Source organism: Geotrypetes seraphini, chromosome 1 (assembly GCF_902459505.1).
Source record: "Geotrypetes seraphini chromosome 1, aGeoSer1.1, whole genome shotgun sequence".
Classification (NCBI taxonomy): domain Eukaryota; kingdom Metazoa; phylum Chordata; class Amphibia; order Gymnophiona; family Dermophiidae; genus Geotrypetes; species Geotrypetes seraphini.
This window is the reverse complement of record NC_047084.1, coordinates 202,449,152-202,476,440: the sequence shown is the minus strand read 5'-3', so window position 1 is coordinate 202,476,440 and position 27,289 is coordinate 202,449,152. Positions and strand designations below refer to the sequence as shown.

The 27,289-nt window shown below is 46.7% G+C and overlaps 1 protein-coding gene across 15 annotated transcripts in view; it reads left to right on the top strand.

Annotated features, from left to right (window-relative positions):
• The window catches only part of PCM1 (pericentriolar material 1), an 869,560-nt gene that overhangs the window by 106,834 nt on the left and 735,437 nt on the right, over positions 1 to 27,289 (top strand). For all 15 annotated transcript variants that reach the window (XM_033944006.1, XM_033944000.1, XM_033944047.1 and 12 more), the window contains exon 4: positions 11,969 to 12,232. In XM_033944006.1, coding sequence (XP_033799897.1) covers positions 11,969 to 12,232 — 264 coding nt within the window. The remainder of the gene's footprint in view (positions 1 to 11,968; positions 12,233 to 27,289) is intronic.

Here is a 27,289-nt window from a genome sequence, read left to right as displayed (position 1 = left end):
CGTTTCCTTCGTACATGGGCCACCTGGCTGAGCTTTGAGTGGAGCAGGGCACGGTGGTGGGATAGTCTTCGGAGGGGAGAGAGAAACCTCTAGCCCAAAGTCGCTAGTAGCTCCTCACACCGGCAAAAGTGTGGGAAATCCTTTGGACCCACGAGGGCCAGTTGTGGCATCTGCAAAGTCCAATGTGGTAGGCAAGCCTATCACCTCTTAACTTCATCCTATGCCCTCTCATTCCAGAGCTTCCTTTTAAATGAAAGAGCTCAACTCATGCGCATTTACACCATGTAGGTATTTAAACGTCTCTATCATATCTCTCCTCTCCCGTCTTTCTTCCAAAGTATACAGATTGAGATCTTTAAGTCTGTCCCCATACGCCTTATGACGAAGACCATGCACCATTTTAGTAGTCTTCCTCTGGAACGACTCCATCTTTTTATATCCTTTTGAAGGTGCGGCCTCCCGAATTATACACAACATTCTAAATGAGGTCTCACCAGAGTCTTATATACAGGGGCATTAATACCTCTGTTTTCCTATTGGCCATACCTCTCCCTATGCACCCTAGCATCCTTCTAGCTTTTTCCATCACCTTTTTAACCTGTTTGGCCACCTTAAGATCATCACATACAATCACACTCAAATCCTGCTCTTCTGTCATGCACATACGTTCTTCACCCCCAAGCTGTACTGTTCCCTTGGGCTTTTGCAGCCCAAATGCACGACCTTGCATTTCTTAGCGATAAATTTTAGCTGCCAAATTTCAGACCATTCTTCAAGCTTTGTCAGGTCTTTCTTCATGTTATTCATACCATCCTGGGTGTCTACTCTATTGCAGATTTTGGTATAATCTGCAAAGAGACAAATTTTACCCGTTGGCCTTTCAACAATATCGTTTATAAAAATGTTTAAAAAGAACAGGCCCAAGAACAGAACCTTGAGGCACACCACTGGTAACATCCCTTTCCTCAGAGTGATCTTTATTGACCACTACCCTCAGTCGCCTTCCACTCAACCAGTTCTTGACCCAGCCCGTCATGTTGAAACCCACACTGAGGGCACTCAGTTTATTTATTAGACGTCTGTGTGGAACACTATCGAAGGCTTTGCGCACTCCCTCTATCCAATTCTCTGGTCGCCCATTCAAAGAAATTGATCAGATTTGTCTGACAAGACCTACCTCTAGTGAATCCATGTTGCCTCCAGTTCTGTAATCCACAGGATTCCAGAAACTTTACCATTCTCTGTTTTTAAAAGCGTTTCATTTAATCTGCTTACCACAGAAGTCAGACTTAACTGGCCTGTAATTCCTTACTTCCATCATTGTGTAGAGGGACCACAACCGCCCTTCTCCAGTCCTCGTATCACTCCTGACTCTAGAGAAGCAATGAAATGGTCAGTCACCGGTGCCACCAGAACTTCCCCAAGTTCCTTCAGCACCCTATTGCTTTGTTTACCTTTTCAATTTAGTTAGCTCCTCAGTAACACAACCCTCTGAAAATCGATCAGTCTATCACTCCTCCATCCCTATTCTTGTTTGTCTTTTGTGGTCCCGCTCCCGGCGCTTCAGCCGTGAACAAAGAACAGAAATATTTGTTCAGTTCATTGTTTTCTTTAACAGCTTGTACATATTTCTCCCCTTCTTCTTTGAGTCTCGCAGTGCCCCTTTTGCACTTCTTCCTATCACTAATATATCTAAAAAAAAAATTCTGTCTCCCCATTTTACTGTCAGCTATTTTTTTTTCTTTCATTTGCATCTTTGCTTTCCTGACTACATGACTAGCTTCTCTTAACTTTTCCAGATATTTTTGCCTGTCGTCTTCTTTCTGTGATCTTTTGTAGTTTATGGAAGCTATGCTTTTATTCCTTACGTTCTCAGCTACTGCTTTCGAGAACCAAAATGGCCTTCTTTTCCACTTAAGTTTACTTACTTCGCTCTTACAATTACTCCTTTGATTTGCCCATTTCATTTCTACTTCTTCCAGATATTCCCATTCAGACAACAATTCCTTAATGTAATCCCCCATCCAAACAAAGTTAGTTTTTAAAAAAATCTAGAACCTTTGCTTTTGAATGAGCCCTCTCTATACTCATCTTAATATTAAACCACCCACTGTAACATCACAAACACTTTCCCCATTTGTAAGCACTAAGTCCAGTATGAACTCATCTCGCATGGATTCCATTACAAAGTGCTGGAACAGTTCTCCTTGTAGAGAGTCCAGGATCTCCCTACTTCTAGAAGTTTCCGCAATAAGGATACCTCAATCAACATCCTGCATGTTAAAATCACCTATTTGTAAAACTTTCCTTTTTTAGATATATTCTGAATGTCTACTGTTAAATATCTGTCCACTTTTTCCATCTGTGAAGGTGGCCTTTATATTGCACTAATGTAAATATATTCACCGTTCCTCTTTCCAAATTGATCCACAGTGCCTCTAACTTACCCTGCAGATTCTGCAGTTGTATTAATATGATCTTTAAATTCAGACAGTTTTATTGATGCAAACAACATCAAATACAACAAATACAACATCAAGGTACTTATTACAACAATGATGCATCAAATATAATATGATATTCATCATAAAATAGACATATACCCCTTTCAATAAACCCCCAATTTATCTATATTATTTATCTATATGACTGTGTTTGAACCTTTCAATAACCTCTATCTCCCCTCTCCACACCCTCCCCTCCCCATCCAATGGTACTCTCTACCCCACCTCATCAAGACACACCATTATTATTTTATCTTTAACATATAATGCTACTCCCCTCCTTTTCTTCCTTGTCTTTCCTGAACAGATTATAGCACAGTATAACTACATCCCAGTCATGGTTCTCCGTGAACCACATCTCTGTGATCGCCACTATATCCAACTCATTTTCTTCCATCACAGCTTCTAGATCCAGAATCTTGTTTCCCATACTTTGAACATTATTGTATACTGCTTTCCAGACATTGCCCCCCTTTTCCCTTCTGTGTAGAGTTATTCAGTGATTTATTTACCTGGGGGCTTTGATCATTTCTAGTTTAAAGTCCTCTTCAGTAGATTAGCTAGCGTGCTGCTGGAGACACTTCTTCCCTTCTTTGATAGATGCACACCATCCCTTCTCAGCATCCCTTGGAAAATCATCCCATGGTCCAGGTAGCCAAAATGCTCTAGATAACAACATCCACATAACCATGCATTCATCTCCAGGATGCGAGCTTCTCTGCCCTGGTCTTTACCTTCGATAGGGAGGATGGAGAAGAATACCACCTTCACCTTCTTTCCCAGAGCCACAAAGTTGCTTTTGATACGTTCGTAGGTGTACTTGGCAGTATCGCTAGTGCCAACGTGAATGAGCAGCATCAGATAGTAGTCATCAGGATTGATGAGTCTCAGCAAGTTCTTTGTTAACATCTTGGATTTTGGCACCAGGCAGGCAGAATACCTCTTGTGACATCATGTCTGATCTGCAGATGGATGCTTCTGTACCCCTCAGAAGGTAATCACCAACTACCACTACCTTATGTCTCCTAGTGGTCATGGATCCAGTAATTTTGGGGATTTCATTCTTTGGTTCTACCTCTCCTTGGGATGCTCTCTTCTCCACTTCCAGGGCAGCATACTGGTTCTTCAGTTCAAGAGCGAGGGGACTCACAGTACCAATTTTGCAGTGTTCCATAATCTGAGTCCAGCTGTCTTCCCTCAGCAAAGCCTCTTTTTCCCCACTTCTGGAAATCTTTGCCTCATGAACTATTTTATCGTTGTACCTCTCATTCTCATGGATGCTTCTCAGTCTTGCCACTTCCTCTCTCAGCTCCTTTACTCCTTCATGAGAGATTCAAGCTGAAAACAGCTTGCACATGCAATCACTATTGTTTGGGTAATATTTGAGACAAAAGTTTTAACCTGAGCAGCAGCTTTGGTGACACGATGTTTCCCAGCCATACTGTGGTGCAGAAGTACTTATACCACCAACTCCCACTGTATTTCCCTTTTAATTTTTGTAAACCGTGTTGAGCTCTATATTTAAAGAGAAGATATGGTATATATGCTTAAGGTTTAGTTTAAACCTGGAAGAATAAAGAAAGGACAGAAAAATCCTACCCTCGGGATCTAAGAAGGACAGATTCTTGAAGGTGCTGGATGTCTGGAGGGCTATCTTACGTTAGCTGGAGGTTATGAATGACTTTCGTCTCTTGGACCACCTCTTCGTATTGACGAATCTGGCTAAGAAAGGGAGGCAGGCTTCCAAGGCTACCATTTCAAGATGGATCAGGTCGGCTATTATCCCAGGACAAGCAGGCAGCCTATTCTCACATATGGGTGATGTCGTCAAAGGAGCCTGGATGCGGACGCCTCGCAAGCAGACTTGCTTGAAGAAACTTGAAGTTTCGAGTCACCCGCATTGCGCATGCGCGAGTGCCTTCTCAACCAGCGCAGGGCGCTTTTCCTCAGTTCTCAGTTTTCCACAGAGCCGAGAAGTCCGTCTTTGAGTCTCTGCGTTTAACTTCATTATTTTGTGCCTTCTCTGAACTGCGGTTTGTATTTTTTTTTACACACTCTTTGCAGGGAGCAGAATCTCTGTGAGTGTCTGATCTGGCATCCAAGCACGTACAGCAAGGAGCAGACTCTTTGCAAGTTCCTCGAAAAGAATCCTCACACTCTATACAAGGAGCAGAGTCTTTGGGAGTGCATCGAGGTTCCTCCACCAAGCCTCTAGAGCTTCAGTCTACAGCCTCCAGTCCTATACATTCTCTGATACCATCGGCTGCTTCCATTTCCGAGGAGAAGTCTCCTCAATCTTCGAGATCTGCTTCCAGGCACAGTTCTCCTTGACAATCGAGGCCTTCATCGAAGCACCCTTCCAGGCATAGTTCTTCTTCTAAAGAAAGACCTTCTTCAACTAAGCCTCGATCTACCCCAACTTCGACTAGACCACCGACACCTCGTTCGAGGTCTCCAATGCCGGACCTCGAAGTTGTCCCGGTTTCAATTGTCTTGTCCAAGTCACCATATTCCTTTGATGCCTTTTTTCCTGCCGAAGCTTCATCTTTGACCCAGGCTGCCTCGATGTCCTCGAGTCCTTCTCGAGGCAAAGCATTGGCAGATCAGCTATCTTTCTCATCTTTTCTTCGTCAGATGGCTGTGGACTTGGATCTTCAATTAGATACTGGCTCCAAATACTCTAAGGAGTATCTAGAAGCCATGCATCTTCCTCAACCTCTGGCAGAGTCACTTAAGCTTCCTCTTCATAAGGTTTTGAATCGGACTTTTGGTCGATGCATGGAAACACCTTTTTCCATACCAGCTCTTCCAGTAAAATTGGACTCTAGGTATAAAACCGTGCATCGCAAAGGGTTTGACAACTCACAGTTAACATATCAATCCTTGCTTGTGGAGTCCTCCTTGAAGAGATCCCATCCTTCCAAGGTTTATGCCACAGTTCCCCCTGGAAGGGAAGGGAAAACGATGGACAAATTCAGACGTTGCATCTATCAAAATGCCATGATGTCCTCTAAAGTCCTCAATTATAATTTTCAGTTTATTACTTACTTTGAATTCCTCATTTCTCTCTTACCAAAGTTCTTGACTTATTTGGATACTCAAAAGCACTTTGAATTTCAAGAAGTCCTTGCTTCTTTATCTCAACTCAGATTACATCTCCTACAGTCATCTTATGATGCCTTTGAGTTGTCTGCCCGAGCAGCTGCTTGCTCTGTAGCTATGCGTCGTCTTGCCTGGCTTCGTACCCATTGACATGGACCCTAATCTTCAAGACCGCTTGGCTAATATCCCTTGTGAGGGCAATGACCTCTTCGATGAATCCATCGAGGCAGCCACCAAGAAATTATCTGACCATGAAAAATCCTTTGCTTCTATTGTCAGACCTAAGCCAAAGCCAGCTCCTGCCAAACCTGCATGCCCTGCTTCTATCTATGAGCTCTGCATTTGATCTGGTAGACCATGGGAAAATGCTACAATGCCTAGACGCCATTGGTATTAGGGATGAGGTATTGAACTGGTTTCATGGCTTCCTTACATCCCGTACCTACCAGGTACTCTTCAACCATGATCACTCAGATATCTGGAGCAACCCATCCGGTGTGCCACAAGGTTCCCCGCTCTCCCCACTGCTTTTCAATGTCTACATGTCCTCATTGGGCATGCAACTAACCCAACTTGGGATAAAACTATTCAGTTACGCAGATGATTTCACGATCAACAAAAACCTCAACCTTCTGCTGCACCTAAGGCTACTCAGCCTATTTGACTGTTTAAAACAGAGCATAACCTCCACCGTTCTGACTGTCTTCTTTTCCCCCTTTAGGAGGTCATCTCCATCTTTTTTACCATCGATGGACAACAATTACATCTGACCTCTGGATACTTACCATCATCAGGGAAGGATACTCTGTTCATTTCTCTTAGATTGCACCAGAGCTTCCTCCAAGAGAGTATCCTTCCAATCCATCCTAGACCGCCCTTCTTCTTCAGGAAGCTCAAGCTCTGCTTCGTTTCCATGCCATTGAACCAGTTCCATTGGAACAGCAGAACAGGGAGTTTTAATCCCGTTACTTCCTTGTTCCGAAGAAGACGGGCGATCTGCGGCCCATTCTGGATCTCAGGGCTCTCAACAAATTTCTAGTCAAAGAAAAGTTTCGAATGTTGTCCCTGGCATCCCTTTATCCCCTTATCGAGCAGAACGACTGGTTATGCTCTTTGGATCTCAAGGAGGCCTACACTCATATTCCCATTCATCTTGCCTCCCGTCAATACCTCAGATTTCGGGTGGAGAATCTGCATTATCAATACAGAGTACTACCCTTCGGCCTGGCCTCGTCTCCCAGAGTGTTCACCAAGTGCCTGGTAGTGGTAGCAGCAGCTCTAAGGAATCATGGTCTTCAGGTATTTCCCTACCTCGACGACTGGCTCATCGAAGATTCCACATCTCAAGGGGTTATTGTAGCGACCCAGCAGACTACCTGGTTCCTACAAAGTTTGGGATTCGAAATCAACTTTCCCAAATCTTAACTTCAACCCTCACAGAATCTACAATTCATTGGAGCTGTTCTAGACACTGTCCAACTCAGAGCATTCCTTCCACAACAACGACTGGAAGCTCTTCTTCAATTCTGTCATACAGTGTCTTCCCGCTCTTCCATCTCAGCGAGACACATGATGGTACTCCTGGATCACATGGCCTCCACAGTACACGTGACTCCTTTTGCCAGACTTCACCTCAGAATTCCTCAGTGGACCCTGGCATCTCAATGGACGCAAGTTTGCGACCCTCTTTCTTGACACACATCAGTCACTCCTTCCTTGAAGCAGTCTCTCCGTTGGTGAATGCTCTCTTCCAGTCTTTCCAGAGACTTGCTTCTTCAAACACTCCTCCATCAGAAGGTCCTCACTACAGACTGTTTGACCTATGCTTGGGACGCTCATCTCGATGGTCTCCGTACTCAAGCCCTCTGGACCAGTACGGATCATCAGTGTCATATCAATTTGTTGCTCAGAGCGATCGTCAAAGCTCTCAATGCTTTTCAATATCTGCTTCACGACCAAGTAGTCCTTATTCGGATGAACAACCAAGTCGCCATGTATTATGTCAACAAACAGAGAGGGACAGGGTCTGCCTCCCTTTATCAAGAAACTCTGAAGGTTTGGGATTGGGCAATCTGCCACAACACCTTCCTCAAAGCTGTTTACATTCAAGGGGCGAAGAATTGCTTAGCGGATAACTTGAGTCGTCTACAGCAACCTCACGAATGGTTACTCCATTCCTCGCCTCATCACATTTTTTCACAGTGGGGAACGCCTCAGATAGACATCTTTGCAGCTCCCCACAATTCTGCTTCAGGATATATTCTCCTCAACGCCTCGAGGCAGAAGCTTTTCTTCTGGAATGGATGAATCTCTTCCTCTATGCAGTTCCTCCATTCCCTCTCATTCTCAAGACTCTGGTCAAGTTGAAAAACGATCATGCCACCATGATTCTAATTGCTCCTCGGTGACAAGACAACCTTGGTACTCCCTTCTACTTCAACTCAGCAGCAGGGAGCCATACCTTCTACCAGTTTTTCCTTCTCTGCTTCATCCGAACCTGCAGTCTCTATACCTGACAGCTTGGTACCTCTCAACATAACCCCTCTTCTGTTTTCTCCATCTGTAAGAGATGTTTTAGAAGCTTATAGGAAGCCTACCACTAGATAATGCTATCACCAAAAGTGGACTAGATTTTCTACATGATGTTTTTCTCATGATAAGGAGCCACTACATTCCTCCTTATCTTCTGTTTTGGACTACCTGTTTCACTTATCCAATTCTGGCCTCAAGTCTACATCTATCCGAGTCTATCTCAGTGCAATTGCGGCTTTCCTTCAGGCTATTGAAGGGAAACCCCTCTCTGCTCATCCGTTGGTTTCCAAATTCATGAAAGGACTTTTCAATGTTAAACCTCCTCTCAAACCACCTCCCGTGGTTTGGGATCTCAGTGTTATCCTTACTCAACTCATGAAGCCTCCATTTGAACCAATTGATATGGCTCATCTGAAGTATCTCACTTGGAAAGTGGTGTTTCTCATATCCCTCACTTCTGCTCGAAGAGTCAGTGAACTGGAAGCTTTAGTTACTGACCCACCATTCACTGTGTTCTGTCATGACAAGGTGGTTCTTCGTACTCATCATAAATTCCTACCTAAAGTGTTCTCGGAATTTCATCTCAACCAATCCATCGTACTTCCAGTGTTTTTTCCAAAGCCTCTTTCTCATCCTGGAAAATCAGCTCTTCATACTCTGGACTGTAAACGTGCTTTGGCCTTCTACTTGGAACGCACCAAACCACACAGAACTGCTCCTCAACTTTTTGTTTCCTTCGATCCAAATAAGTTGGGCCATCCTATTTCTAAGCGTACCATCTCCATCTGGATGGCGGCTTGTTTCTCTTTCTGTTATGCCCAGGCTGGATTATCCCTTCACAGTAAAGTCACAGCCCATAAAGTCAGAGTAATGGCAGCTTAAGTAGCTTTCCTCAGATCTACACCTATTGAGGAAATTTGTAGAGCTGCTACTTGGTCCTCGGTTCATACCTTCACTTCTCACTATTGTCTGGATAATTTCTCCAGACGGGATGGACAGTTTGGCCAAACAGTATTATAAAATTTATTCTCCTAAATTGCCAACACTCCCACCATCCCATTCTGATTAGCTTGGAGATCACCCATATGTAAGAATACCTGCCTGCTTGTCCTGGGATAAAGCACGGTTACTTACAGTAACAAGTGTTATCCAGGACAGCAGGCAGCTATTCTCACAACCTCCCCTGGTAGGCTTCTCTGCTAGCTATCCAAACTGAGGAGACGCGCCCTTCGCTGGGTGGGAAGGCACTTGCGCATGCGCGGTGCGGGCAACTCGAAACTTCTAGTTTCTTCAAGCAAGTCTGCTTGTGAGGCGTCCGCATCCGGGCTCTGTCGATGATGTCACCCATATGTGGGAATAGCTGCCTGCATGAGTTGGATGCACACCTCCTTGCAAATCACATTGAGGGATATGGGTAATCAGGGTCTCCATCTGATCCAGTGAAGGCGTTTCTAGTAAAGTATTGGGGTTCAAGAAGGGATTGGGCAACTTTCTGAAGAAAAGGGGATAGAAGAGTACGGATAGAGGACTACTACACAGGTCCTGGACCTGATGGGCCTCCGCGTGTGCGGACTGCTGGGCATGATGGACCTCTGGTCTGACCCAGCGGAGGCAATGCTTATGTGCTTATGTGCTGTCCCTGGATAACACCTGTTACGGTAAGTAACTGTGCTTTTCGTTCTGCTGCAATGTCTGTGGTAGGCTGACTCACTTCGCTCTTTGAGCACATTCGATTAGAGGAATTGCATCTTCCTGGGCTGAAGCCATGACTGTTCCAGTTGATAAGATTTACCGGGCGGCGACTTGGTCATCCCTTCACACTTTCACTGAGTTTTATAGGGTGATCATAGTAGCTCAAGAAGACTCCTCATTTGGAGCCTCGGTTTTGAGGGCATGCTTATCTTTCTCACCTGATGTTTGTTGAACTGCTTAGGTATGCCCCTAGGTTCAGCATACCATCCCTATTGCCCTGGAGAAAGATTAGGTTCTCACTAGAGAATGGTGGGGAAAAACCTTGTATTCACCGTGGCTACGGGGACAAGGCCATTCACTGCCCCGTGGAGTGGTGAATGGCCTTGTCCCCGCAGTTAAGAGAGGGCATGCGCTCTGTCACCTTTCACGCTCCCTCCCTTCTTACTGCCGCCACTGAGTCTAAACATCTCCCTACTCTCTCCCTGCCCCTTAGTTTTGTGGCCGCGATTTCTAAACTGCCTTCTTACGGCAGCCGGAGCATTGAAGCTTAATGTGGCTACCGTAAAGGTCATCTCTGACGCAACCAGAAGTTGCATCAAAGACAACATTTCCGGCAGCCATATGCAACTTCAACGCTCCGGCTGCCGCAAAAAGGCAGTTTAGAAATCGCCGGCCATGAAGGTAGAGGGCAGGGAGGTTTGTCGGCACAGTTGTGCACTTCAATCTGGAAACACTCCTTCTGCCTGTCGGACCAGGCATATTGTCCAGGGGGGAGTGCGGGTGCATGGCAGAAGCGGCTAAGAGGTGTTCGCACTGGGGGGTGTATGTGTGTGAAAGCTCCACAAAGGGTAAGGGGCAAGGAGGGAGAAAGGGATGAAAGGTGGGTTGGAGAGGAACAGACGCTGAAAGGACATGGGTAAAACAGAATGGGGAGAAGATGCTGAAGGGATATGGGGAAGACAGAGTGGGTAGAAGACGCTGAAGGGACATGGAGAAGATGCTGAAAGTACATGGGGAAGAGAGAGTGGGGGAAGATGCTGAAGGGAAATGGGGAACAGAGAGTGGGGAGAAGATTCCGGCAGGGAAGAAGACAGAGATGCCAGACTATAGGGGGAGCGGAGGGAAGAAGATAGGTGCCAGACCAATTTGGAAAGGGGGGAAGAAAGGGAGAGGCACAGTAACAGAGCAAATGGAAGACGCAGAGAGAAGAGAGACAGTGGAAGGAAGGAATTGAATGAGAAGATGAGGAAAGCAGAAACCAGACAACAAAGGTAGGAAAAAAAATTCTATGGTTGTTTTTTTTTTTTTTTTTTTTTGCTTTAGGATAAAGTAGTATATTAGTGGTGTTGATAAAAATTTATAAATAAAGCCCTGCCAGCTGAACATCTTTCTCCAGTTCAGCAGCCAGAACTTTGATTTATAAGGAAGGAATAAGCTAAATATTGCAGTACTGAGGCTTGTATGGATGCTGTGGGGCGGGGTCGGGGCAGTGAATGGGATGGCGGTGATGGTGATGGGGCGGTGAAGGGAATGGCAGTGACGGGATGGTGAAGGGGACGGGGCAGTGATGGGGACAGATTTTTTTCCCCCGTGTCATTCTCTAGTTCTCACCTTGACATCTTTTCCAATAGATAGTGATGGTATGCTGAAACTCCCACCCATCATTGATGGTGCCTGCCTGGAGCTCCTGCTAGCTGAAGACTGCGTGTCTGATTTTCTATCAGCTGTTATAAATTGGAAGACATTGTAGTTATTTGGGGTTCCCCCTGAGTTCCACAGTTTATTATTTGGTGGTGGTGGTGGTTCTCCCCCTCCCCCCCAGATAAAGATGGTTATTTCTGCCTTTCCTCTCCATGGTGTGTTTATGAGCTATGTGTTACTTTTATATGCAGATCAAAATCTCTTGTTGGGGGAGTCTCCCTGTTCTCCACTCCTGTTCTTTTCTGTAGGACTGTTGTTGGTTTTGAAACTAACTAACTGACTAGGGGCAGAAGATAGCAGGGAGGAAGTACTGAAAACAGTGATCAGTATCTCCTGCAGTGGACTTGTAGATGCAAGACCTTTGGTTCAGCATACTATCCCTGTCTACTGGAAAAGATAACAAGTTGAGAACCTAATCTCTATTTATTTTCTTTTAGAGGAGCATTGGAAGCGATTCACAAGGGAGAGCAACTGCTGCTAATAACAAACGTCAACTTAGTGAAAACCGAAGAACTTTCAACCTTTTGCCACTACAGATAAATACTAACAAAGGGAAAGATGTGACCAGCCCACCAAAAAAAGAAATAAGTGGACCTTCTCAGTGTAAAGACTTTGCATCTGTCCTGAGTCAAGATTCTCTACAAAATTATCAAGTCTCTGTTGAAGATGGAAGAGGCGAGCCTGCTATAGATAGCGGCCAGGTATTACTTTAACTTTCTTTCCATGCATTAGGTTATGTATAATTTTCATATTTTTATTAACCAACTTTTATTCTAATTTATTAAAATGCCATTGCTTCTATAGAAACTGTTAAGTATAGTGGAACCTCAGTTTGCGAGTAACCTGGTTTGCGAGTGTTTTGCAAGACGAGCTAAACACTCAGCAAACTTTTGTCTCACAAACCGAGCACTGCCCCGATAAACGAGCACTCAGCAATGATGGCCCAGGAGTGAGTACCTGCCTGCAGGTGCTGCAGCGCTTTCAATGTGGTGGCTTCCTTCCCTTGGGGTCCCCGTGCGGCTGCCCTCCTACTTTGTCCGATGCCTCTGCCGTCCGTCAGCGCCTCCTGGCTCCCGATCCAAGTCGGCCGCCATCCTGTGCGAGCATGCGCACGACATAAGAACATAAGCAATGCCTCCACTGGGTCAGACCTGTGGTCCATCGTGCCCAACAGTCCGCTCATGCGGCGGCCCAACAGGTCCAGGACCAGTGCAGTAATCCTTTATCTATACCCCTCTAACCCTTTTTCCAGGAGGAAATTGTCCAATCCTTTCTTGAACCCCAGTACCGTACTCTTCCCTATTACGCCCTCTGGAAGCGCATTCCAGGTGTCCACCACACATTGGGTAAATAAAAACTTCCTACCATTCATTTTGAATCTGTCCCCTTTCAACTTTTCCGAATGCCCTCTTGTTCTCTTATTTTTCGAAAGTTTGAAGAATCTGTCCCTCTCTACTCTCCCTTCATGATCTTGTAAGTCTCTATCATATCACCTCTAAGTCTCCTCTTCTCCAGGGAAAAGAGTCCCAGTTTCTCCAATCTCTCAGCATATGAAAGGTTTTCCATACCTTTTTATCAGACGTGTCGCTCTCCTCTGAACCTTCTTGAGTAACGCCATATCCTTCTTTATCCCAGGACAAGCAGGCAGCATATTCTTAACACATGGGTGACGTCACCGACGGAGCCCTCGGTACGGACCTTTTTAACTAGAAGTTTCTAGTTGGCCGCACCGCGCGTGCGCGAGTGCCTTCCCGCCCGACGGAGGAGTGCGTGGTCCCCAGTTTCTTCGTTTCCGCGGAGCGAAGAAGACGCGTGTGTTTTTTCAACGGTCGTTGAAACCACTTTTTTGCCTTCCCGCTCGCGCTTTTTTCCCTATTTTTTCTTCTTTTGCCTTCGGGTTTCTTTTTCCTTTGCTTTGTAAAAAAAAACAAAAAACAAAACTTTGCTTTTTTTCCCCTTTTTTTCGATTTTGCCCCGGTGGGGCCTGTTGCCATTATACAGGCCTCGGGGTTCGATTTTGCGGAGGCCGTTTTCCCCTTCATGCCCCCGCAGGTCGGTTTTAAAAAGTGCCAGCGGTGTGCACGCCCGATCTCCATCACTGACCCACACAATTGGTGTTTGCAGTGTTTGGGTCCGGAGCATCGGGCGGACTCCTGCACCCGCTGTGCCACTCTTCAAAAGAGAACCCTTAAAAACCGAAGAATTCAACAAACTCTTCTCTTCGGCACCGGGTCGGCGATGGACTCCTCGACATCGACAGCGGTACCACAGAAATCGGCACCGTCTACTTCGACACCGCCCGACCCCACATCGGCGTCTCTGGCGCCAGGTAAGCCGGCTAAGAAGCCTTCCTCTTCCCTCGAGCGCCCTCCAACTACGGTGGCGACGCCGACCTTGCCGGCATCGCACCGGTCCCGCAAGCGCTCCGCCCCGATCTCGGTGAGTGCCTCGTCATCGGCCTCCTCATCGCCGGGGCGTGGAGCGGCATCTAAGGAACCGAAGAAAAAGAAAGCGGTTCCGATGCCACCCCTAGATGACCGTATCTCGGCCATCTTAAAAGTTCAACTCCAGGAACAGTTACAGCAACAACTCGAGCACCTGTTGCCCACTATCCTGGCACCGCTCCTTCCGGTACCAGACCGGCCCGAGCCCCGTACCGAACCCCCGGTATCCACCCCTTCGGTACCTATCAACACCTCCATGCCGATTCTTTCGGCTGAGCAGCTTCATACCCATCCAGTGGTTCACTCCCATACCACATCGGATCCTCCTCGGCACCAAGCAGTGCGTCATTCTTCCCGGGACCGGGATCGACGCCGGTCTTCCTCTCCTGGTACCGTTTCGGTGCGTTCTGGGAAATCTTTATCCAAGACCCGCCATACCGCACCTTCCACCCCGGTGTCTCGACATGCACCAGAGGTCCGGGACCCTGACTTATGGGAGGAATCCCCTCTCGGTACCGAGGAGGATCCCTCCTCATCTGATGAGGACCCGTCGGCACCCGATGCTACCTCCAAACCGGAGCAGTCCTCATTTTCTAAATTTCTGAGGGAGATGTCTGCAGCCCTGTCCCTTCCTTTAGAATTTGACTCAAAGAAGTCTCAAGCCTTCCTGGAGGCTTTAGATTTCGAACAACCTCCTAAAGAGTTCCTCAAGCTTCCCGTGCATGACATCCTACGGGAGACTTTTTACAAAAACTGGGAGAATCCCCTTACGGTACCGGGGGCCCCCCGTAAACTGGACAACCTCTATCGAGTCATCCCTATCCCAGGGTTCGACAAGTCTCAATTGCCCCATGAGTCCCTTCTTGTTGAATCCACCTTGAAAAAGACTCAGGGCTCCAGTGTCTATGCCTCTACCCCTCCTGGCAGAGAGGGTAAGACCATGGACAAGTTTGGCAAGAGGCTCTACCAGAATGCTATGCTGGCCAACAGGGCGAACAACTATTCCTTCCATTTTTCTTTCTATATGAAACATTTGGTCCAACAGCTGTCTGCCCTCCAAAAGTACCTGCCGGAGCGCAAGGTCCCACTGTTCCAGCAGCACATCTCTGGCCTTCTTCAGTTGCGCAAGTTTATGGTCCGCTCGATATACGACTCATTATCCCAGGACAAGCAGGCAGCATATTCTTGACTGATGGATGACGGCACCGACGGAGCCCCTGTACGGACAATTTTAGAGTGATTGCACTCTAAGAACTTTAGAAAGTTCTAGCTAGGCCGCACCGCGCGTGCGCGAGTGCCTTCCCGCCCGACAGAGGCGCGCGGTCCCCAGTTTTCTTAATTCCGCGGAGCTAAGAAGACGCGTGTTTCCAACAGCTGTTGGAAGTTTTTTTCTATTTCACTTGCCTTCCCGCTCGCGCGTAATTTTCTCTTCATTTTTATTTCTTTCCTTCTTTTTTACCTTTTGTGTAAAAAAAAAAAAATTTCTTATTTTCATTTTTTTGTCGAATCTGACCCGGCGGGGCCTGTTGGCACCATCGAAGCCTCGGGCTTCGATTTTGCTACAGCAGTATTTCCCTTCATGCCCCCGTCACCGGGTTTCAAAAAGTGTCAGCGGTGTGCACGCCCTATCTCTCTTTCCGACCCACACAAGTGGTGCCTCCAGTGTCTGGGTCCGGACCATAGGGCTGAAACCTGCACCCGCTGTAGTTCTTTACAAAAAAGAACTTTAAAAAATAGACAAATTCAGCAGCGGATCCTTTTCGGTACCGCTATGGAAGTTGCACCGGTATCGACGTCGACGACTTCCTCCAAATCGACTCCGACTACCTCGGCACCGCCAGATCCATCGTCGGTGTCGACTCCTGTAGGTAAGCCGGCTAAGAAGCCTTCCCCTACTGTTCTAGGCCAGCCAGTCGAGCATGCAGTGAGCCAAGTCCTGCAGACTGAGCGCCGGCCCCGTAAACGCTCCGCTCCCATTGAAGTCTCGGCCTCTTCATCGGCATCGACTTCACCCGAGCGTCGAGCGGCACCGAAGGTACCGAGCAAGAAAAAACCGGTACCGGTGCCATCGGGACCAATGTTGGATGAGCGCATTGCCTCTATCCTCCAGGTCCAGCTTAAGCAGCAACTCCAACAGTTGCTCCCGGCTCTATTGTCTCCAAACCTTCCAGTGTCGGTACCGACTGAGCCTTCGGTGCCGTCTGTCGAACAGCCTCTGTTATGGGCATCGACTGTTTCGGCACCACAAAAATCTTTGTCCATGCCTGTTCTGTCAGCAGAACCAAAACGGCGTGCTACTCCTACGGGGTCGGAACCGGTACTGTTCTCTGAACCCCGTACCGTACTACATTCCCCTGGTACCGTCTCCACTCGGTCTGGTAAATCGGTACGCAAGACTAAACATACTGATACATCGACTCCACTTTCCCAGGGCCGTTTACAATCGGTACGGGACCCTGACTTGTGGGACGATTCGGATGATCCCCTCGGTACCGAGGAGGATTACACATCTGATGAGGAGGAACCATCGGTGCAGGATACTACTGCTAAGCCAGAGCACTCCTCCTTCACAAAATTTTTAAAGGAGATGTCAGACACCCTGTCTATTCCTTTAGAGTCTGACTCTAAAAAATCCAAGGCATTTTTGGATGCCTTGGATTTTGACCAACCTCCTAAAGAGTTTTTAAAGTTACCCCTCCATGACATCTTGAGGGAAACTTTTTATAAGAATCTTGAAACTCCTTTGACAATCCCAGGAGCTCCAAGAAAACTAGAATCTCTATATAAAGTGATTCCAATCCCTGGATTTGACAAACCCCAACTTCCCCATGAATCCCTGTTGGTAGAGTCAACCCTAAAGAAGACTGCAGGAGCCAGTATGTATGCCTCTGTCCCTCCTGGTAGGGAAGGAAAGGCCATGGACAAATTTGGAAAGCGTCTTTACCAAAATGCCATGCTGGCCAACCGTTCAAGTAATTACGCTTTCCACTTCTCGTTTTACCTGAAGCACCTCATTCAACAGGTGACCTCTTTTCAAAAGTATATTCCAGACCGTAAACTTCCTGCTTTTCAGCAATGTACCTCTAGTCTTCTGCAACTCAGGAAGTTTATGGTCCGTTCTATTTATGATACTTTTGAACTGACTTCTCGAGCTACTGCTATCTCTGTAGCAATGAGAAGGTTGGCATGGCTACGGGCCTCAGAACTGGACGTAAACCATCAGGACCGGCTTGCCAATGCTCCTTGCCTAGGGGATGAGCTGTTTGGGGAGTCCATGGATACCACCACACAAAAGCTCTCCGCCCATGAAACTAGGTGGGACACCTTGTTGAAAAACAAGAAGAAACCTCCTCCTCCTCGTCCATTCAGGCAACAACCTTCATATCAAAGGAGGTTTTCTGCTCGACCGGCTCAGCCTCATCCTCCTCAACCTCGCAGACAGCGTCAGCAGCTACAACAGGCTCGTCAACAACAGCAGCCTGCTGTCAAACCGGCTACTCAACCTAAGTCGACGCAGCCCTTTTGACTCCTTTCTCCAGGACATTGCCAGTCTTCCTCCCTCGTGTCCTCTACCTCAACCCATAGGAGGTCGACTACAAGTTTTTCTATCTCGATGGGAAGCAATCACCTCCGACCAGTGGGTACTTGCTATCATCGCCCACGGCTACTCCCTAAATTTTCAGACTCCTCCACCTGTAAGTCTGCCAAAAGAGTCTGCTTCCACCAAGGCTCAGTCCCTCCTCCTCGCTCAGGAGGTTCACTCCCTCCTTCTTCTCAATGCCATCGAACCAGTTCCTCTGGACCAGCAAGGCCTGGGATTTTACTCCCGGTACTTTCTTGTACCCAAAAAGACCGGAGATCTCAGACCAATATTAGATCTCAGAGATCTCAACAAATGTCTGGTCAAGGAGAAGTTCAAGATGTTATCTCTTGCCACCCTATATCCTCTTCTCTCTCAGGAAGACTGGCTATGTTCCCTCGATCTCAAGGAGGCGTATACTCACATTCCAATTCATCTGATGTCCAGACAATATCTTCGCTTTCTTGTCAACCAACATCATTACCAATACAAGGTGCTACCCTTCGGACTAGCCTCCTCGCCCAGGGTATTCACCAAATGTCTGATTGTGGTCGCAGCTTATCTCCGCTCCCACAACTTTCAAGTCTTCCCTTACCTGGACGACTGGCTCATCAAGGCTCCTTCTCCTCAGTCCATTCACAAAGCCACGGATCAGACCATTTACTTCCTTCGACTGTTGGGGTTCGAAATCAATCTACCCAAGTCGCACCTCATTCCAACTCAGCGACTTCAATTCATTGGAGCCATTCTGGATACTGTTCAGATGAGGGCTTTTCTTCCTCCAAACCGCCTTCACACCATCCTTCATCTCTGTCAGCAGGTGTTCCAGCAACCTTCCATCTCTGCGAATCACATGATGGTGCTCTTGGGACACATGGCCTCCACAGTACATGTCACTCCCTTCGCACGTCTCCACCTGCGTACTCCTCAATGGACCCTAGCGACTCAGTGGTCACAAGCGACGGATCCTTGTTCACAACACATATCTGTGACCTCGTCTCTTCGACAGTCGCTTCTTTGGTGGTTGAAATCATCAAATCTATCCAGAGGTCTACTGTTCCATCTACCTCCTCATCAACTGGTCATCACCACGGATTCCTCCCCCTATGCATGGGGAGCTCACTTGAACGAGTTCCAAACTCAGGGATTTTGGACCACACAGGAAAAGAAACACCACATCAATTTCCTGGAACTCAGAGCGATGTTTTACGCCCTCAAAGCTTTCCAACATCTCCTGTTTCCTCAGGTTCTTTTCATTTGCACAGACAACCAAGTTGCAATGTACTACATCAACAAACAGGGAGGGACGGGATCCCATCCCTTATGTCAGGAAGCTCTAAGGATTTGGACCTGGGCGACTGCTCGTCACTTATTCCTGAAGGCAGTCTACATCCAAGGGGAACAGAATTGCTTAGCAGACAATCTCAGCAGAATTCTTCAACCTCACGAATGGACTCTCGACCCCTCGACTCTCCAGTCCATTTTCTCCCAATGGGGCACACCTCAAGTGGATCTTTTTGCAGCTCCCCACAATCATCAACTGCCCCTGTTTTGCTCCAGACTTTACTCTCCTCACCGTCTGGAACCCGATGCATTTCTCCTGGATTGGACCAATCTCTTCCTTTATGCATTCCCTCCTCTTCCGCTCATGCTGCGCACCTTATTCAAGCTCAAGAGGGAACAAGCCACCATGATTCTCATCGCTCCACGGTGGCCCAGACAGCATTGGTTTTCCCTTCTACTTCAACTCAGTTCCAGGGAACCCATACCTCTTCCTGTTTCCTTCACTGCTTACACAGCATCAGCAAACACTGCTTCATCCCAACTTACAGTCTCTGCACCTGACAGCTTGGTATCTCTCGGGCTGACTTCGGCTCACGCTCTCCTTTCTCAGCCTGTCCATTCTATTATTGATGCCTCCAGGAAACAGTCTACTCTTCAATGTTACCAACAAAAGTGGTCTCGGTTTTCTTCCTGGTGCCTGTTACATCACCATAATCCCATGTCTACAGCAGTGGGACTGGTGTTGGACTATCTGTTGTCCTTATCTGACTCTGGTCTTAAATCCTCTTCGATAAGGGTCCACCTTAGTGCTATTGCAGCTTTTCATGAGCCGATTCAAGGAAAACCCCTCTCAGCTCATCCCTTAGTTTCAAGGTTCATGAAGGGCCTTTTCAATGTGAAGCCACCTCTTAAGGCCCCTCCTGTTGTATGGGATCTTAATGTGGTTCTTTCTGCGTTAATGAAGCCTCCTTTCGAGCCTTTGGCCACAGCGCATTTTAAATTTCTAACTTGGAAAGTGGTCTTTCTTATAGCTCTCACTTCTGCCAGGAGGGTCAGTGAGCTCCATGCACTGGTGGCTGATCCACCTTTCACTGTTTTTCACCATGATAAGGTCGTCCTTCGTACACATCCAAAATTCCTTCCTAAGGTTGTGTCTGAGTTTCATCTTAACCAATCCATCGTTCTACCTGTTTTTTTCCCAAAGCCTCATTCTAATCCAGGTGAACAGGCTTTGCATACCTTGGATTGTAAACGTGCTCTGGCTTACTATCTTGATCGCACCAAACCTCACAGATCATCTCCTCAACTGTTTTTGTCCTTTGATCCTAACAAGTTGGGTCATCCTGTATCTAAACGCACCCTGTCCAATTGGCTTGCCGCTTGCGTTTCCTTCTGTTATGCTCAGTCGGGCCTGACACTGGAAGGTTCTGTCACAGGCCACAAGATTAGAGCTATGGCAGCGTCTGTAGCTTTCCTCCGTTCCACTCCTATTGAGGAAATCTGCAAGGCTGCTACTTGGTCCTCAGTTCATACTTTTACTTCTTACTATTGTCTGGATGCATTCTCCAGACGGGATGGACACTTCGGCCAATCTGTTTTACAAAATTTGTTTTCCTAATGGCCAACCTTCCCTCCATCCCTCTTTTTGTTAGCTTGGAGGTCACCCATCAGTCAAGAATATGCTGCCTGCTTGTCCTGGGATAAAGCACAGTTACTTACCGTAACAGGTGTTATCCAGGGACAGCAGGCAGATATTCTTGCGTCCCACCCACCTCCCCGGGTTGGCTTCTTAGCTGGCTTATCCTAACTGGGGACCGTGCGCCTCTGTCGGGCGGGAAGGCACTCGCGCACGCGCGGTGCGGCCTAGCTAGAACTTTCTAAAGTTCTTAGAGTGCAATCACTCTAAAATTGTCCGTACCGGGGCTCCGTCGGTGCCGTCACCCATCAGTCAAGAATATCTGCCTGCTGTCCCTGGATAACACCTGTTACGGTAAGTAACTGTGCTTTCAAGCTCACCTCCCGTGCCTCTGCCATGGCCGTAGTCATGCGCCGCTTGGCCTGGCTGAGAGTCTCCGACCTGGACATCAATCACCAGGATCGTCTAGCCAATGCCCCCTGTCTCGGGGATGAACTTTTTGGAGAGTCACTGGATTCCACCACCCAGAAACTCTCCGCCCATGAAACAAGGTGGGACACCCTGATCAAACCAAAAAAGAAGGCTCCGCCTGCCCGACCTTATCGACCTCAGTCATCTTATCAGCGCAGGTTCTCAGCCAGGCCACTCAATCCGCCTCCTCAACAACCTCGGCGGCCCCGTCAACAGCAGCACCATGCCCAGGCTCGTTCTCAGGCCACTCAACCCTCCAAGCCTCTCCAGCCTGCTAAGCAATCCCAGCCCTTTTGACTCTTCTCTCCAGGGCATAGCCAGTCATCCACCCTCGCTACCTCTTCCACAACCAATCGGAGGTCGTCTCACCATATTCTCCAGCCGTTGGGAGGTCATCACATCGGTCCAGTGGGTCCTCAACATCATCCGCCACGGCTACTCTCTCAACTTCCAGACTCTTCCATCGGACAACCCTCCCGTAGAGTCTGCTTCACACTCATCTCAAACCCCCCTCCTCCTGAGGGAGGTTCAATCCCTCCTCCTTCTCAATGCCATCGAAGAAGTACCTCCAGATCAAAGGGGTCAGGGATTCTACTCCCGCTACTTCCTGGTACCCAAAAAGACGGGAGACCTCCGCCCCATTCTCGATCTCAGGGACCTCAACAAGTGTCTGGTCAAGGAGAAGTTCAGAATGCTCTCCCTTGCCACGCTCTACCCTCTTCTTTCTCAACACGACTGGCTATGTTCCCTGGACCTCAAAGAGGCCTACACTCACATCTCCATCAATCAGAATTCTCGCCGCTACCTGCGGTTCCAGGTGCTGCACCACCACTATCAGTACAAGGTGCTACCGTTCGGCCTCGCTTCCTCACCCAGGGTCTTCACCAAGTGCCTTATAGTGGTAGCGGCCTTCCTCAGGTCTCACAACCTCCAGGTGTTCCCCTACTTGGACGATTGGTTGGTGAAAGCACCTTCATCTCAACTTGTGCTACAGGCTACTCATCACACCATCTCTCTCCTCCACCTCCTGGGGTTCGAGATCAACTACCCCAAGTCGCATTTGCTTCCCACCCAGCGACTTCAATTCATTGGAGCAGTTCTGGACACCACACTAATGAGGGCTTTTCTCCCCTCCGATCGTCAGCGGACCCTGCTCCACCTCTGTCGTCAGGTGCTCATGCATCCCTCCATTCCTGCCCGACAGATGATGGTCCTCCTGGGTCACATGGCCTCGACGGTGCATGTCCTTCCTCTGGCACGTCTCCACCTTCGCACGCCTCAGTGGACTCTCGCCAACCAATGGTCACAGACTACGGATCTTCTTTCTCATCCCATCTCTGTGACATCATCTCTTCAGCAATCTCTCCAATGGTGGTTGAACTCCTCAAATCTTTCCAGGGGTCTACTTTTTCATCTACCCCCTCACTCTATGATCATCACCACGGATGCGTCCCCCTATGCGTGGGGAGCTCACCTAGGAGATCTACGCACCCAGGGACTTTGGACCCCACAGGAGCGTCGTCATCACATCAATTTCCTGGAACTCAGAGCCATGTTCTACGCCCTCATGGCTTTCCAACATCTCCTCTGTCCTCAAGTCCTCCTCCTGTGCACAGACAATCAAGTCGCCATGTACTACATAAACAAGCAAGGCGGCACCGGATCTCGCTCCCTTTGTTTGGAGGCTCTGCGCATCTGGACCTGGGCCACGGATCGCAATCTCTTTCTCAGGGCGGTCTATATCCAGGGCGAACAGAACTCCCTGGCCGACAATCTCAGCCGCATCCTTCAACCTCACGAGTGGACGTTGGACCCTCCGACTCTGCTCTCCATCTTTGCTCGATGGGGCACTCCGCAGGTGGACCTCTTTGCAGCACCTCACAATCATCAACTGCCCCTCTTCTGTTCCAGACTCTTCTCTCCTCACCGTCTGGCCCCGGATGCATTCCTGCTCGATTGGAGGGATCGGTTCCTGTATGCCTTCCCTCCACTTCCTCTGATGTTGCGGACCTTGTCCAAACTCCGCAAGGACAACGCCACCATGATTCTCATCGCCCCTCGGTGGCCTCGCCAACACTGGTTCTCCCTCCTGCTCCAACTCAGCTCCAGGGAGCCCATTCCTCTTCCTGTGTTTCCTACTCTACTTACGCAGCGGCATCAGTCTCTACTGCATCCCAATCTGTCTTCGCTCCACCTGACAGCTTGGTTTCTCTCGGGCTGACCTCTCCAGAGAATCTATCTCAGCCGGTCCGCCTCATCTTGGACGCCTCCAGGAAACCGGCCACCCTCCAATGTTACCATTAGAAATGAACCAGATTCTCCTCGTGGTGTCTCCGGCATCATCAGGAACCCACCTCCTTAGCGGTGGAAACTGTATTGGAGTATTTGCTCTCGCTGTCCAATGCTGGCCTCAAAACTACCTCCATCAGAGTCCACCTCAGTGCCATCACTGCGTTTCATGAGCCTATTCTCGGAAAACCCCTCACGGCTCATCCTCTGGTTTCCAGATTTATGAGAGGGCTCTTCAATATCAAACCGCCTCTCAAGCCTCCTCCTGTCGTCTGGGACCTGAATGTGGTTCTCTCAGCACTCATGAAACCTCCATTTGAGCCTCTTGCCACAACTTCGCTCAGGCTCCTTACCTGGAAGGTGCTTTTCCTAATTGCCATCACCTCTGCCAGGAGGGTTAGCGAACTGCATGCACTGGTTGCCGACCCACCGTTCACTGTTTTTCACCATGACAAGGTTGTTCTGCGTACCCACCCTAAATTCCTTCCCAAGGTGGTCTCGGCTTTTCACCTCAACCAGTCCATTGTGCTGCCCGTCTTCTTCCCTAAGCCTCACTCGCACCCTGGAGAACAGGCGTTGCACACGCTGGACTGTAAGCGTGCCCTTGCTTACTACCTTGATCGTACCAGAGCTCACCGTACATCCCCTCAGCTATTTTTGTCTTTCGATCCCAACCGTTTGGGTCGTCCTGTCTCCAAACGGACACTTTCAAATTGGCTTGCTGCCTGTATTGCATTCTGCTATGCTCGGGCCGGTCTCTCACTGGAAGGTGCTGTCACGGCCCACAGAGTCCGAGCTATGGCTGCTTCTGTAGCTTTCCTCCGTTCCACGCCCATCGAGGAACTCTGCAAGGCTGCCACTTGGTCCTCAGTTCACACGTTCACTACTCACTACTGTCTGGATGCCTTTTCCAGACGGGATGGTCACTTCGGCCAATCGGTGTTACAGAACTTATTTTCATGATGGCCAACCATCCCCCCTCCCTCTTTGTTAGCTTGGAGGTCACCCATGTGTTAAGAATATGCTGCCTGCTTGTCCTGGGATAAAGCACAGTTACTTACCGTAACAGGTGTTATCCAGGGACAGCAGGCAGATATTCTTACGTCCCACCCACCTCCCCGGGTTGGCTTCTTAGCTGGCTTATCCTAACTGGGGACCACGCACTCCTCCGTCGGGCGGGAAAACACTCGCGCACGCGCGGTGCGGCCAACTAGAAACTTCTAGTTAAAAAGGTCCGTACCGAGGGCTCCGTCGGTGATGTCACCCATGTGTTAAGAATATCTGCCTGCTGTCCCTGGATAACACCTGTTACGGTAAGTAACTGTGCTTTTTTTTTTTTTTTTAAGTTCTTTATTCATTTTTAAGCTTTCTTCAAGTGTACAAAATTCATATTAACAATATTAAATAGACCACTTGAACATCTTATCAGTATACTTTATAAACATAAAAGCAACCCTCCCCCCACCCTCCCTCTAAGCCCATTATTAATTGTAAGATCATAAACCCTCCAATAGAAACCCTCCCAACACTAAGTGGTGTATAATTAATAGAAAAATGGCATTTAATCAAGACAAAAAGATGTTAATGGCTCCCATATTTTTATAAAATTTTAATAATTTCCATTCGGTACCGCCAGTGATCTTTCCATTCTATATAGGTGACACAACGAATTCCACCAGAAATTAAAATTAAGTCTACTGTGGTCTTTCCAGTTATTAGAATATGTTGGATGGCAACTTCTGTCATGATCAATAAAAGTTTATTGTTACACGATGATATCTGACTCTTTTTTTTCTCATAGACATTCCAAATATCACAGTATCATAAGATAACGCTACATGATTTTCCAATAAACAATTTATTTGATCCCAGATTGAATTCCAAAAGGCTAAGATATGGGGACAGTAATACAAAAGATGATCCAAAGTCCCTACATCAAGATTACAATGCCAGCATCTATTAGACAAGGAACTATTTAATTTTTGTAATCTAACTGGGGTTCAAAAAGCTCTATGTAAAAGAAAAAAACAAGTTTGCCTCATAGATGCCGACATTGTACATCTTATTCTCCAAGACCAAATTTGTGGCCATTGAGATGCTGAAATCTGATGCTTAATCTCAATGCTCCAAATATCCCTAAGACCATTTTTAGGCTTTTTTTTAACCAGATCACTAATAGTTTTATACCACTGCGAAAAAGTCCGAAAAAGTCCTCCTGAATACATAAAAATTCCATACTGAATTGGGTAGTAAGAGTTTTCCATTCAGGGAGCCCTGCCTGAATGGCCTGCTTCAATTGCAACCATTGAAAACATTATGATTTATGAAGCCCAAATTTATGTTGCAATTGTGTAAAATCAAGCAGTTTACCATTAGAAATAACATCATTCAAAGTTCGTATTCCTGCAATTATCCAATGCTTCCAGACGACCTTGAATCCGCCAATTTGAATCTTGGAGTTTAGCCATATGATTTGATTTGTTGATTTGTTAATAGGAATAGCTGTTAAGTTACTGACAAATCGTAAGGTTTTCCAAGTATCCATTAAAATTCTATTTTCTTTATATAATCTGGGCATCTTGATACTGAGAACATGAGAAAGATGTAAAGGAAACATGAGTCTCCATTCCAAATATAACCAATCAGGAGTGTACTCAATGAGCTCCGGGAGGACCCAATACATACCTTGATGTAAAATATAGGCCTGATGGTACCTATAAAAGTTTGGAAAATTTACCCCACCCTCCTTAATTGGCTTTTGTAAAGATACATTTCTTACTCTTTTTGAAAATTTTTTTTGTAAGTTCTTGTTGTAATACATCTTGGATAATTCTCAAATCCGCCTTGAACTGCAAGGTAATGGCGGAATAGAAATCCCTAATGTAATGTAATACTAAAGCAATTCTAGGAGTTTTACCAAGCCAGATAAATTTGATAATAATCGAATTCAATTTTTTATAGAAAGACCCCTGAAAAAACACTGGTATCATACCCATTTGATAGCAAACCACAGGCAATATCATCATTTTAACAGTTTGAACCAAGATAAATGTAATGGATTCCAATGTTCACATAATTCTGTAACCATTTTTAATAAAAGTTTTTCATTCTCTTTTACCGTATCATCCACTGTATTTTTAATCCATATTCCTAAATATTTTAATCCATCTTCCTTCCAAACAAAAGAAAATGAATCAAACATACTTTTTAAACAATGTACATTGAATGGAAGAATTTCAGATTTATTCCAATTTATTTTGTGTCCTGAAAATTTTCCAAACATTTCAATCAACTCTAATAGGCAAGGAATGGAGGAACCTGGATTTCTCAAATAAAGTAAAATATCATCGGCATAAGCAGAGAGTTTATATTCCCATTCATTACGAGGAATACCCTGTATCTCCTTTGCCTGTTGAATAGCTAACAACAAGGGTTCCAAAACAATATCAAAAAGCAAAGGAGATAGTGGACAACCCTGTCTAACTCCCCTATGCAAATGAAAACGATCCGATAAATTATTATTAATATATAATCTTGCCATAGAGGAGCTATACAAAGTTTGAATCATTTGAATAAATCCCGAACCTATACCAAACCATTCCAATGCCTGATACATGAATGTCCATTCCACTCTATCAAATGCTTTTTCCGTATCTAAAGATATAGCAAAAGCCGGTTCATTCATGCTTTTAAGTTAAATTTAATGTATGAAAAGCCAATCTAGTATTACTAGAAGAATGTCTGTTCGCAATGAATCCAGTTTGGTGTACATCAGTTATGAAAGGGAGAGCCTTAGCCAACCTCAAGGTCAATGTTTTAGCTAATAATTTTCTATCCACATTAATTAAAGATATCGGCCTGTAATTTGAGACCAAAGTGTGATCTTTATTTGGCTTTGGCAAAACAATAGTCAAAGATTCTGCCATAGTACCTATAATACAAACCTTATTTAGTTGAAACTGATATAAATTTACTAAATGGGGTAATAAAGAATTTTGAAATGTTTTATAAAATTCCACTGTAAAACCATCCCCACCTGGAGCAGATCCAACTC